Here is a 15,340-nt window from a genome sequence, read left to right as displayed (position 1 = left end):
GTTTCTCCATTTGTTTCACAAGTGATAATATTCGTGAATTTGATCCCCCGAGTCAGGAAGTACATATATATGTCGCTGTATATATGACACTTATAACCAGATACGGCGATCTGATCCTTCTCTTAACCAAATTACTATATAACTGATTAAAAGGAAAAGGCTTATCGACCTAAACCAATGAGCATGATTGGATGATAGTGATAAAGCCAACTCGAACGTGACTAGACAAATTTAGAAAACAAAAAAGGAAATCAAGCGGATAAACAACGGTTCATGCGCGTGTGTGAGCATTATGACATCAATTATAATGTCAAATTTCCGTACAACGTGCATTTAATTACCGCCTGAATAATTTCTATCATTATATTTTACTGAACACATAAGAATGAAAACAAACAAGGTTGGCCTTTTGTTGTCTATCGTGTGATTTACCACGGCTCATCTTCCAGGTGCTTTGATACCTAACCACCCAGACTAACGAAGTTGCGATTCAGTTATTTCGCATTTGAACCCTAAACAGTGACAGTGTATCGACAAACAAAGCCAATGCGTTGATAATGATAAATAAAAAAGTCAAATTTGATATAAATGTACAGCACATGAAGGATGTAGATTCTAAATGGTAGCAACAGTGAACTTCTTAAAATGAGCGTATACATTTTACAAATGTTAAACGATTATACATCGTTAAAAATTTACGAGTCTTTCAACATTAGAAACACACACGTTTCAGGGGCACTTATGTAAGTAAACATATAGAGGTACATACAAATCTATGTGTAAAATCTTTTTAAGAGTTTAGTCCATATATTTATCACAAAGATTTTTTGTTTTACAGGATTACTTTCTTTTCAAACAAGTTTCTTTCCTGGAGCACCAAACAACACAAAGAATGAGAATTGATTTCACAGGTGTCTAGCTTTACGGAGTCTGCACTTTGATACATATTTCATTAAATATCCTGAAATATTAATCCAAAATTAGAAGAATCTTTATTTTAACAGAAATCTAAGTAGTTACTGCGGGAGGTAGATTTCATTTATTGGAAAATATAAAGCTCTTATTTTGAAAACGATTATCATATTATCAACAGGCAATAAGATAGTTTGGCCATGTAGGCCTCCACCTGTCCTTTTAAACAATTCAAAAAAAAAAGAAAACGGACCGTCCAGCTATAAATGGGCTGAACACAAAGATGCGATGTGTCTAAAAATAGTTGCGTCTTAACCCTTTTACCAACTTTAGATAATCTTCATATAACACTCGAACAGTTTCCGTGACCAAGAATATTACGACGTTTGAAATAAATCAGGTTTAGATAAATATCATGTTCTAACAACGCAGCCTCCCCTTAATCAAACTCACAGCACACAGATGTGCACACTACCAGCACACACCAACAAACAAAGTAAATGCACGAAGACAAAACGAAAAAATAACAGAACACAGTGGGGCAACGCCTTGGAACAGTCAGTGGCAAAAACACCACTGTTTATTGTGCACACCCAAGATAAGCCTTGTTTAGGAAGTGTCTCCAGATTGCTTTAAAAATTTAAAGCTAAATCTGAATTCCGACAGTAAACTTTAGAAAAATACGTATGCAACCGTTGATAGCGGTAGCCCTGTGAAAAAGTTTTCTTTCGGCATATATTTGTTACGTTCATGACTAATAGCTCTAGCAAATCTGATTAATGGAGAAATATATTGCATGAGTTACACATCTGCAACTAGACGAGTAAATTAAAAATACTTAATTAAGGAATAATTTATAGCAAAGGAGTGCTTTAACACTATTTATGCACGATGGGTGGTTATACGTCGGGCGTAATAATTCCACGAGGGCGCAGCCCGAGTGAAATTATTTGTACTACGTATGACCGCCCGAGTGTATAAATAGTGTTAAAACAGGATTTTTCTATAAATGAACATGATTCAATTCTTACAATTTTTATTCTTTATGAACTGTAACAAACAGTTCAACAAAACAGCCTCTTAAGGGTTAGATATCTTTCTTATTCAGTGTAATAGTGCATCCTTCTGAACTGCTTTCGGAAAAATAGCTCTTGCATAACATTTTTAAATAATACATAAACAACAGGTACAATATAATGGTAACCCTGTATAGATTATTAAAGTAATACACTTGTAGCCTACGTGGCCGAGTGGTGAAAGTTGCTGACTTCAAAGCACTTGCCCCTCACCGATATGGGTTCGAGCCTCACTCGGGGTGTTGAATTCTTCATGTGAGAAAGCCATTCAGCTGGCTTACGGAAGGTCGGTGGTTCTACCCAGGTGCTCGATCGTGATGAAATAATGCACAGAGGACACAGGGGTCTTCCTCCACTATCAAAGCTGGAAAGACGCCATATGACCTAAAATGGTGTCGGTGCAACGTTAAACCTAACACAATAAGTGAATAAATATTTTGAAGTGGGTGGGATAAATTTATATTCAAATCATTTAAATAATCAGACAAAGGCTAACAACTATCTATTGTAACATAAACAAATTATTAAAAATCACATGTTTAAGTTCGAGACGCAAATATATCCAGAATGACGACCAAGATGGCTACCGCAATTATTTTGAAATTTTTAACAAAAAAAATGTCATAAATGTAAAAGCCGGAAAGTCGCCATATGACCTAAAATTGTGTCGGTGAGACGTTAAACCAAACAAAATAAATAATGTAATAAACAATTTTGTTCGTGAGAACGTCCAGAATTTAGCTGAGCTGTAGCTGAATCTTCTCATTAAACAAACAGTTGAACTTACTTTACAAACCAGTTGCCTTAAGCTGCTAATCATTTCATAAACAATTCTTCAATAATTCTTCAATAAGTGTCCGATAAATCTCTACCGATACAAAGGTAAAAATAAACAAAATCTGAAAAGTAGATCCCTCCGAAGCACCGAGAAAAGGCAAACAGTGAAAATTGCAGACTCGGTATAATTGAGTCTGTTCATGAGCAGTAATGGAAAATGCAACACTGCTCATGCCTCCCTTGTACCAGCTAGCAACTCAGCGGACGTCATTTTAAATTCTGTCTGTATATAAAGATTTTATTTTTGTGTACTTTTTTCAACTGGTCTAAATGTACTGTGACGCTCTCGGTACCGCTTTTAAAAACTGGCAGGATGCTCTACTTATTTCCACATGCAACTTCATTACCTCTCAAGAACAGACTTAATCAAACAAAGTCTGCTATTATTATTCTTTGTTGCTTCAAAAGGATCTTTTTACAGATTTTATTGCCCATACTGTAATACGTAACATCAAATGTTAGTACCTATATAATGTTGGACAGACAGCATGAGGTAAACCTGAGCGATAGAACGTAAAGAGTGTTAAACTGACGCAGTGATGTAAAAATAACGCGGTAGCACGTAATTACCGTTGCACAGACGCCATGAAGTAAAGAAATAGTACATAACAACGAGTGGTAGAACGTAATTAGGGTGGAACAGGCGTCATGGGGTACACATCGTGTGATAGTATGTAATAGATATTGAACAGATGCAATTAAACACGTAGTTGTTAATGTGTTTGCCTATCTTTATGTTTACCCCCATACCATATGTTAAACATTAAATGGAAGGTTCCCGAACTTTCAGGTAACGCTAAGAATAAAAGGAATATTCTGGAAAAACAAAGAACAATCCAGACTTTAAAAAATGTTACACCTTGCTTATCAGTATTGTGGTAAAACAACTGGAACACCATAGAATATAAAGAACTTATTTACTTTATTTCTCAATAAATCATCCATAAGTACAGCCGAAAGGGGGAATGGCATATACATAACAGCATTTTGACAAAAAAACTGCTGGAGGTTCATAATTTTTAGTTTACCAAGCAACAAATTAAGCACACATACACCGTTTGCCCAGTCTATTTATTGACAATAAATTCTAAGTATAAATGAGTTTAATGTAAACATGAGAAAATGTATACATAAGAATCAATGTAAGAAGACAATGAAATTGCAGTTGTGCGCAATATGTCCACCTGGTACAATATAAATCCACACAGTATAATGCTAAGCATGCGTTTGTGTGATCAACAACTCACCAGACAACGCATTTTGCACTAAATCAGTTTGTATAGAAAGCATTTATATTAACCTTTACCCTGCTGACTTCCTAAACTGGTCCGTCATTCAATTTTTGCAGTACCATATACTAGTATTATGCGAAGGGGTGTTCAATGAAAATCTACTGAATGAATAGCAAACAGTGCAGACCATGTTCAGCATGCACTGGTTGCAAAGGCAGACTCACTTGCCACCAGCGGGCTAATGTATCTATTTTTAAATAAACTGAATCTTTGGTCTTCGTCATTTTTTTAAATTGGAATATCGTACAGATATTTCGCCTGTTAGAATAACATTTTGAATATTTATTAATACAGGACATTTTGGAATTTAAAATCTAATATTACTGACAATATTTTATGATAAAAAATCAGATTACACAATTTATTTTTTGATATATTCTTTGACAAATTCATATTAAAGCTGTCATATGCCTTTTAACATTCTCATATAGTCATCTGTGTCTACATTTTTATTTTTGGGAAAGAAAATGCGTTATCCAGTAGTTACTCATTAATGCAACTGTAATGGTCGTTACTACCTAAAGGGAAGTTATTTTTCAAAATGTGACGTCACAAAACTTCCTGATAATTAAATGTCTGATTGTACACATAATTATGATTAACTATACTAGAGTTTGCCTCAGTACTAGGATCATAACACCCTATGGTTCTTCTTTTTCCTTAATGATGTTTTATCATTTTTTGTTTGAAAACACAACTACTAAACAAACTTTACATCATAAATGATTTTTAATCCAGTTTTCACTTACCCTTCACTTTTACAGTATTTAAAGGGCAGGAAGATTGTGAAATTGTAATTATCGTCTAGGAACAAACTCTGCAACTATTTTGCGATGATTTTTTAGGAGTGAGTATAACGTACATAACGAAATAATCAAGTCTTGGACATTCTGTCTTAAATTAAAATTTCATTCTAAATAAAAGTTATCTCCCTTTGGCCATTTTTATCAGTTGAAGTCATTCTCTTGGCAATGCTTAAACATTCTTGCTTTGGGCAGTGAGGACGAGTAGTTTTATTCATGGTATTCTTTCTTGGATAGCTTTTAGCCTGGATATACGTGTATTGCTTTGACATTAAAGACACTTACTATAATAAATAATTAATTATTTTACATATTTCAATAACAAGCATAAATATGTTTCATTTGAAATAAAAATGTTTTGCAGATTTTGTCATAATTGTCATAACATCTATAGAAGTTGTTGTTTCCTTCTTGTCTCAAGTTTGGTGAAGTTGTAACTGTCAATCACATGCATTTGCTCAAAGCAATGTTTTTAAAAATGAACAGTAAAATACTGAATTACAGCTTTAAGTATTTGCTAATTCTTCGATACCTTTTCAACAGTAGCGTATTTATCTTCATTGTAATATATGTTTTCAACTCCAATATTTCTCTTTTTACCGTTATCATTTGAATGTGCTATAGTGGTGTGCATATGCGAATAATAATCTTCTACTCTTTCGTCTGTCTGCAGTGTATTGGTATGGTCATAAAAAGAAAAGTCTTCATTTCTGCCACCAGTTCCTTCTGCTTTTCGATTGGCCCTTAACTCCAGTGTGTTGTATGTGTTATCATCTTTCTCTGTAATGCCACTGACATGGTCTTGTCCTGAAGCGTTTTCAACATGTGAGTATGTGTTATCCACAGACATATGTTTCCTATTTAACTGAACGGCAGACAATTTAGAGTATGATTTGTCAACATAACTAGCTGGCTTGACTACATGATCATAGGAATTATCAAGTACAGTCCTATTGTTAGATGGTAAAGTTAAAGTATTATACTCCTCCATTTCTTGTTCTACTATTCCTCTTCTGCCTTTATCGATAACACCACGTTCCTTTCCCAAACGTGCAGATTCTTCTCCAGATGGATTATGAGATAGATCCTCTTGTTCAAACTGGTTACGTTGTGGAGCATTTATAACATTTGCATATATGTTTGGCGTCGAACCAGGTCCGTGACTGATTATTTCCGAAACGGTTTCTTTCTTGCGTTGGCGCCTGCAATGAGCAATACACGTGACGGCAATACTTAAAGCATTGAATAAAGAAAAAATATGCATTTACTGCAATGAGAAAGTAGTATTTGATTTCGAATAATGAAAGCGACATATATTCACTAGCTGGTTATCACTAAAATAAAACGAGAACATGATCTATAAAAATGCAGGTGAGATGGAAAAAACGTATTGTAGGACACAATATACAAAGTTTATTATTTCTTTAAAATTTAAAATTCCGGGGAATTGCACACTTTATTTACATCATGTTAACTTCGTATTGGTTATTTCTGGAATTAAAGTAAATGGTTCAATCAGATTTATAAAGGATTTTGTCGTGATACCGAAACTCCTAAGTAAAAGTTTTTAAGAAATTGCCAACATTTGGACAATATATACGCAGTATATCACACAAAGTATAAAAATTAAGATACTTACAATCCTACCACAGAATAAAATGATGTGTGTTAAAGTCAAAATATATTGAAATAGAGAAAAGTGGAAACTTCACAGGTCGCTCAACACGGCAAAAACGAAAATGTTGCAGGCTCGGTTTGATTGAGCCTGTTAATGGACGGTAGTAATAAAGCCTTCAATAATTTTATTTCGATCATTATCGGGTCAATCCCTTGTACATATCATATTTACGGTAGAGAATGTGTGTGGTGTGTGTGTGTGTGGGGGGGGGGGGGGGGGGGGGGGGGGGGGGGGGTCTTTGCCAAGGTGACATAGCATGCCGGTACTGGCACATTATGACTTTTAATACTCGGATTAAAACCTATCATTAACATCGAAAATACTAATCTGCAATAGGTTAGACCTTAAAATAATAATGACATAACGCTGAACACTTCAGTCGACGTAAGTGAATATTTACCTTCGTTTCAAGACGAAAGCCATTGTAATCATTATTACAATTACACCCAGAGGCAGTAAAACATACATAGCAATCATTGAATTATTGTGATCATCTGCAAAAAAATAACAAATTTATTATTTGTTTCGGAGAAAACGTACGCAAGATAATGATTTATGTAAGCAAGGCAATAGTCTCAACTTCCATATGTGTTTGGGCGAGTGCAATAAATATTTCAGAGTGGTTTGTAAATGCCTTGAACGTACCATGTTCTAAATGACTTTTAAACATCTACCACATAAACGTCATTCGCTTTAGAACAAGGGATGAGTAGAACTAAATGTGATATATCTTGCTGTAAATCACCTATGTATTAATATAAATGTATGCAGAATGGTAAATACAAACAAAATGACTCTACCTGCATGTCATATATTGACATTGAAGAACGAACGCCTATCTGAGTACTGATGCAGTTGACAAATGAACTATGTGTATCAATAATTACTAAAGGGACAAAAACAAGTTGTGTAAACACACTTTTACTCATAATATTCCATAGAAGCGGTTACTAGTATAAACATTCATTTGTGACTTTTGTATCTCAAAACTAATAATACGACCATAGATATATCATTTGATAAGATCATGAAAATATATACATTAAAAATGCAATAACTGTCATAAAACATATTTTGTTTTATGTGGGGACATGCCACTAAAACTATGATTTTCTTGAAAAACTCATTGACAAATTCAGTGTTTTAAATCAAAATCAAAGTGCAAAACAACAAGATCGTAACACTGAAAGATACCGTATTACTACCTGTGGGTTTTATGTATGGAATATCTGTCACATTTGCCCTTGATTCTCTGCTTGTACGCTCAGTCGACTTTGCGGAGGGGCTACTGGTTTTCGTAATAACAGCAGTACTAGTTGTTGTTTTTGTTGTTGTTTCTGTTGTTGTTGACGTTGATTGAACTGTTGTTTGTGCTTTCTCTGGAAAAGGAATTACACAATGTTTTTCTGTCTCAGAAAACGAATAATGTTTTAGGGAGAATATACGTAGTGTAATTCCAGATGTTCACTTATTATTGCCTATCATATCAAAATATTACTAGAGTATAACCTTTTCTGTATGAAAAATGAAATAACGTATCCATGAATAAATGAGATTAAATGCCGATATTACTGTATTTGCAATCTATTCCTGTCCATTCGTCAGTGCAGGTACAACTGTAATTGTTTGCATCAATGTCTGTGCATGTGGCGCCGTTTAGACATGGATTGGTGACACAATCTGTTGATAAAAATCATGTATAATTACTGACGCTAATCCTTTTAAAAATCTAGGTACTCTGACCAATTCCATAGATTTCTAAACGGCTATTTGCTGAGAAAACAAAAAAGCAGACGACATCAATGAAAATCGGTAGGATTGTCATAGAAAACTATATTTATGAATAACAATCATGAATACATTGTGGAATAATTCCGCACGGAAAATATACAAGTGTTATTATTATTAACACAGACAGCCTTCAGAGCTAGGTGTTCAAACGTATACCATGCTTTTCTTCACCGTTTCACCGAACAGGTAAACTTTGATATAAGATGTAAAGCAGGATGGAGGATTCTTCTTTCTATTATTCGAAATTTCTCCAAACATAAGCCTACATAAAGTCTCACAATAGATAAATTCAATAGAGTTAACTCGCAACAATCTAGTACATTTATTGAAATTTATTTTGCCTTTCAGTACGTTTAAATGGTCTTACATTCTTTAGAAGTAAAAGAAAATTATATTCTTCTTGTCATGGTCTTACCAAATCCATTGCATGCATTAACCTGGATAGTTAGATTTAGTATTTCATAATGTATCTAACATATACTACAGAAATATTTACTGCAACAATAAGGATATCTTATGATTTATTAAAATCATAATGTGTATATTGCCGAAATGGTCTTTACTGTCTGACTGACCTTATCTATGAAATGTTTCGATGTACACCTCTAAAGTACAAACTAAATAGTGGAAAGGTAGACGTCTTAGAAATATTATGACAACAATCAGCATCGATTCTTAAAGTAGATAAAAAATCTGTTATCGTTTTTTGTTTCTTCAGTCCGTCATGTGTACAGTTTACATGTATTTCAATCTCTGTAAACGATAGTAGTCACACCCATCTGTGAGTTTTATATATGTTTTCATTGTTTGCTTTGTAAATACAGTAAAACTGTAAGAATTCACCGCTGGTTAGTAAAAGCGATTATTGGTTAAGATATATATCAATTCTATAAAATACCATTCTTAAATGTTTTCTCGCTGTTACATATATGAAGACTACAACGCTCATTGTAATATACCTACACCAAATGTCATATATAGAAATCCGCCAGGCACCACCACAAAATTCCGAGGGGTTACCTTCACATTCGTAATCACAGTTATTAGCTGGCCTCTTAATCCTAATCTTATTTCCACAAAAACATTCTTCTCCGCTCTGAAATTTAGAAAGAGTATTTCTATATTTATTCTTGCCTACCTAGTGGGGAAAGTATACATTTTTTCCGAGCACGCGCCAGAGATGGACATTGAAACCTTGTCTAAAATAGCGTTCACATAGGTGACATCAAGTAGTACTGACAATATTATGACGTCATAAACTATAAAAATAATACAGTTGGTAACCAGAATAACTAGATCTATAGACATTCCCTATGAATCATAAATGTGTTTCGATTTTTAGCGGGACTTGACAATGACGTTTATCAACGTTACGTCAGTTTCGGATTTGTATTTAAATCGTTGTTGTATTGTGAGACGCCATGATATAGAGAATTTCTCGGGATTTGTCATTTTAATAAAGGCCTTAAGGCCAAAACGTTAATAAAATTGAGTGAAAACTATAGAGTCTATAAAAGTAATGTCAGGAACTAGCAACATATTTTTGCCACCACGATATATTTTGAACGAGATAGGCAAGAAAAATGATCTAGCATGTTTAATTGTGTAAGACAACGCTGGGTTTTTCATTCCACAAAGTCCTTCGGGTAGGGAAAAATCCTTACACAGGCAGGCATGTGAGATCCTTCTAGTCTTGTTGAGCATTTCTGTTAAAACACAGACATCTGACGTCACGTTAACGTATCATTTGGCGCAATACTGGCGCAGAGAAAGAGTGCTACTATATTTGATTTACTTTTTTATAAAAGACGTTTCAGAATTAAAATGATATAACGGAGTGGTGTAACACTTAATTTGCACCCTGTATAGGTTATAAGGCGTGAAAAATGAATCAACTGACGTCTGCGCACTCGTAAGTTTATCCACGGGAGAACGAAATAATAATTAGCAGAACCATGTTTCAACATATACCAACGCTACGACTTGGTTTTACGCCGCGTATATAAGTCACTCGGGCAACGCCCTCGTGATATTATTCTGCAAACGTATAACCTCATCATTATGTTTCGGTGTGTTAAAACATGGTTCTACTATATATCATTTCTTAATTAGAGATGGTAAAATGAAATTAGATACAAACATGTGTGTTCACTTAATCAGAATATCAAAATTATAAATGTTTACAAAGAAATATCATGTGTTGTTACCTCAGTTCCAGCATATCTATATCCATACCCTCTACAAAAGTTTTTACATCTGTTGCCACTGTTTGGGTGGAATTGTTTTCCCTTTCCGTTCAGAACTCTGTATCTGTAATCAATAAAGCACCCGATGTAACCCTCTGGCACGTATGCTGTGTTAGCTGAAATACATTATTTTTATGCGCTTGGTGAGACGTTACGTTTTACTACTAATTGGAAAAACTATCTTATATATTGTGTTGGTAGCATTAAGAAATTTCCGCTTTTTTATATTTGTTGAGAAAGTTGAGCTACGTTACATAGTAATACCAGTATCTATCAATTCAGGCAATATGACTGGTTTTATTATTTTATTTTTGTTCGTAAATGTACTTCAGCGCTGCAACAATGCATGATCAGACGGCAGTAAAACGAAAGCCTGAAAAACGGATTTCTGAAAAATATATACATTCTGTACAATGTCTTATATCATCTCCTGACCTTGGTTTCGATTTAAAATTTGACAAAAAGCTGATTTCAAAACATTTGGTACGGAAAGCAAATCACAGCTTTTAAAGCACACATTTAACATAAAGTCACATCGGAGCTTAATTCAATTTTATGCATTAGCTAGCATGGTTTATGCACGCATGAATACCATAAACAAATCTGATATCAAAAATGTTAGAGCTTTTACCTTGTAATTTAAGTGAAAAAAGAATAATAAGAGCACGATAAGCTGATCCAATATGCATTTTCATTAATTGATAAACAAATAAATCAACTTTAATAATTTGTTGAAACTGTCAAGTGTTTTATATTGATGAAACTCAACACGGACGAAAACACTACAACATTACGGACGTTAATAATATCTGTAAGGCCAATACAATATTATTTAGTTGTCTGATCGAAATATTTAATGCTGTATGCAATTGATAAATGTATATACATGTAATTTTATTATATCCCATTAACTGTGGTTGCACCATTATGATATAATTAATTTATAGTTTGATAAGTATTGTATATAAACATGAAAGAAATTTGACTTTAACTTTATTATTTTATTGGCGGTTATTGTTTGTCAACAAAATCAAATTGTAGAGTTTTCATTATAGATTAGTCTATGAATACAAACAATCACGTTTGAATCTGTACTCAAATTTCTGTAAATGTAAATGTATACTACAGTGTCCATCCAGTTGCACATGCATATTGCAATGATGATGAGAAATTGAGAAATGTCTATAAACCATTATGTACTTGGTGTTTTCATATTTCCATCTGTTTTAACTATTATTACTATTGAATTAGCTCGTTGTAATAAAATTAATTTGTGGTTATGACCTTGAAGATTACAGGCTACAAAACAGACTTTGCAATTAACTAAATTGGTCGGGCCAAATACATATGCCCATGGCAATATTAAAATCAGGCCTGGTTTACACGAAGACAGCAAGTGAAAATTGGCCAATTGTTTGGGTGTTCGGGCGGTGGTGGAGGGGCTGGAGGTGTAAAATGCCAACATTCTTGTCATTGCAGGGTATCAATTCTTTATGACGCAACATTTTGCTTCCATATTCGGGGCGTTGTCTTCATGACAAGTACAGTGATACAAACAAAGTATGAAGATGATGTCATTACCAACTGAATCATTCCTAATGTAACACCTCAACGGTCACATTTATCATTTGCCATCGTTGCTAGGTCAGTTCTACCACCAACCGTCGATTTTCAGTTCATGTCATTTCCAAGTATGTTGTGCCAACATGTATATTTCCCGATGAGTGGCACTCTCTGTGTTATATGGAATGTGCTGCTTTACAACTGGGTGAACACACCGTCTGTATTGGAAACTTACCCGTATGTTCATTTGATGGTTTGTAGTATCCGGTCTTGTGACATTCGCCATGCTGAATTTATATAGGGATAACAGACATTTTTATTTTGTATTTAATTTAATGTCTGTAGAAGCCCGAGGGACTGTTGGTGACTGATATTGATATTACAAGGCATCCTGCAAACTTTAATACATTATTTTTGCTAACACTAAATGTATCGATATTTAGAGGTGTTGACTTTATCGTTCAGCACGATTTTTATGTCGTGTTATTGATACTATTTAGTTTCTCAGCTTGAACATTTCGGCCTGGGTGGTTCTAATATTTCCGCTTTCATAGCTTTGGGTATTGTACAATCACCCCTTGAATATGGTGCCTAAGATCACTTTCTAAATTCCAGTTTGTTTAGTTTTCTCTTTTAGGACAAACCCATTATTTAACTGGGGACCATACGCTGCTTTTCATGGAATTACACGCTAGTGTGTTATTGAAGGTTCCATGTGCACCGCCGTATGAACAGATCTGTGGATGTCTCTAAATTGTTTTTTGTACTTGTAGCATGTGTAAATGTTGAGTTCTGCTCAACCCAGGCTGTAGCTTGAGTAGCTCCTTTACTACCGTCATGACAGCTCAATTAAACGAGCCTGACATCATTTCGTTTTGTCGCGTTGATCGAACGGTGGAGTTCCCACTTTTTCTATCTATTTTAAGATTCCGGTACAGGTTTAGTTACTATTCTCGTTGTTAATATGTTTTAAATACCCATTTCCGGGGCACATAAACCAACATTTCCAATGGCATGTGTTCAATGTTTTTAATCAATAAATTTTATTTCTTATTATTACAAACATGTGATTAACGATATTTTTGCATATGTTTCAGAATTCGATTGACAGTTACACAATTTCGAAAAAACTCCATTTTAGTGTGAATTATTTTTAGTACGGTATCGCTCTGATCTGCTATAAACATTTATGATTTTATATGCATTCTGTGATGTTCATGTTAGATGTGAAACACCATTTGCAGTTGACAGTTTCCATACTGTCAAGTTGTGACATAAACTAGCCCAATTGGGAATCAAATACGTTTTGTCATGAAATTTTGAATTAGTATTTTCTTTACCTGTGACATCATTCTGGGGATATATCAATTTCTCACCAGTCTGTTACATTTGGAATAAAGTATTGCGAGTTTGTTCATGAAAAGGGGACTGGTCCTATTCCATAATTATACAAAACGAAACTTGCAGGTCAACAAGTTTTGTGTCAGCTAGCGAAATTTCGTTAAGCATATCGGATATTTTGGTGTATCGAGTTTGAGATAAGATTATGAAAATAAAACAGTGGAACCTTTGGAATGAAATTGTTATAGCGGAATTCCGCTAAGGCGTAGACTTCTGCTTATACATCACTTGACTTGGAAGCAGACGAAACAGTTTGACTCGATAGTGTAATTCCGCTAACGAACATTTAACATAGATTATATGAGTTAACGAAATTTCGCTAAGACCAAAAATGTCGTCAGTTCACCAGAAAAGAACTATGAGTTATTGGAATATGATACCATGCATAACATTGAAAATGTGTCAGAACAAAATTCAAGTATTGATGTTAACGGTCAAAATGTGGATATGTTTGATGGAATATTATATAATGTGTTACAAAATGATTTGCGCACTACTGTTACCTTTGTGTCGAGACCATTATTCGAGCTATACACAGACAAACTCAAATCGGATTTTGGATTAACAACAGATGAAAGCCTCAAATTCACAACTCATGTCAGTGGACTTAAATGTGATGTGTCAATCGACAAACCTGGTGCATGCATTCATGTGATAGGTACTGGTCATAAGCTTTGGCGGGAAACAGCATTCATTAAAGCAGCTAAAACGCTACTTAAACAATACAAGTGTGAGTCAACTTCATTTATGGAGAATAAACAATTGGAATGTACGAAAATTGAATCGGACCTGAATGTAGAACAAAGAGAAAATAACAACGAAAATATGTGACACTCAGCCAAATTATACCAGCACACCAATTGTTCATAGACGAGATATCCAACTTGACAAACTTATATCTGTTATTGGGACATTAGAAAAGGAAGTGGACTCGCTAAAAAAGGAGGTGACCAGGCTAATAAATGGCAGATTAACACAAAACTGCTCGTATGCATGTACGGTCAACAAACAGCCACCTATGAACAGCAATCAACAAGATAGCATGAGGTCCGATGTAATTGTGCAAAAAACGAGCGAAAAATCTGGAACGCTACAAAAACAGCCGACAGGAACACAAATACCCGTCATCACCAGCAGGGTGCCATTACATCAAAGCGGACAGCCACATAACCAACAGAGAGCGAATAACGCACCAAACAAACAAAATAAAGGGAAACCCCACAGTGCGAGACCAAGCCCGTCAAAACATAGCAACATAGAAACTACCTCAACGTAAAAGGGAAGAATACTCCTAACTGGATCGTCTATTCTGCACGGGGTTAATCAAAAAGGTCTTCAGTCTAATATACACAAACATTCTCGAAGCGGCGCAACAGTAAATTCAGTATCTGATGACATAAAGATGTTCGACTTACGGTCATTCAAGGAAATTATCTTACTTGTTGGTGGAAATGATGCTTCAAACAATTCAGATCAAGCACTTTTTGAACAAGAATACCATAAATTGTTAGAACAAATCAGAGAGCAAAATAGTGCCATAGATATATCAATATGCAAGATTTGTCCAAGGGGTGATACAAATGTAAGAACCTATAACGATTCAATTATGAACATAGCTAGCCGATGGAACATCAGGTGCATAGATACATATACTCCATTCATAGGTAAAGATAATGTGCCAAGTGGCAGATATTACAATGAACAGGATGGTGTTCATCTTTCGTATTCAGGAACGAAACGC

At 34.5% G+C, this 15,340-nt stretch overlaps 1 protein-coding gene across 1 annotated transcript; it reads right to left on the bottom strand.

Moving 5' to 3' along the window:
• Positions 1-2,839: 2,839 nt before the first annotated feature.
• LOC128556637 (uncharacterized) lies at positions 2,840-13,547 on the bottom strand. The gene is made up of 8 exons (XM_053542206.1): positions 13,539-13,547; positions 12,434-12,485; positions 10,597-10,751; positions 9,353-9,485; positions 8,171-8,278; positions 7,804-7,977; positions 6,999-7,092; positions 2,840-6,122 (listed from the first exon to the last, which is right to left on the bottom strand). Exons 1-8 carry the CDS (start codon positions 13,545-13,547, stop codon positions 5,438-5,440), a joined length of 1,410 nt encoding a protein of 469 aa, XP_053398181.1. The 3' UTR covers positions 2,840-5,437.
• Positions 13,548-15,340: the final 1,793 nt, after the last annotated feature.

The sequence above is a fragment of the Mercenaria mercenaria genome, chromosome 4 (assembly GCF_021730395.1).
Source record: "Mercenaria mercenaria strain notata chromosome 4, MADL_Memer_1, whole genome shotgun sequence".
Classification (NCBI taxonomy): Eukaryota; Metazoa; Mollusca; class Bivalvia; order Venerida; family Veneridae; genus Mercenaria; species Mercenaria mercenaria.
Note: the sequence above shows the minus strand (reverse complement) of the source record. Positions and strands in the feature narration are given on the sequence as shown.

Bases quoted from the DNA above. Each gene is read 5' to 3' on its own strand.
- LOC128556637 (XM_053542206.1), bottom strand. The intron at 9,486-10,596 runs GTAACAACACAT...TCTAAATTTCAG, and splicing joins ATAGATATGCTGGAACTGAG to AGCGGAGAAGAATGTTTTTG. The intron at 6,123-6,998 runs GTAAATATTCAC...TGCTCATTGCAG, and splicing joins GCTTTCGTCTTGAAACGAAG to GCGCCAACGCAAGAAAGAAA.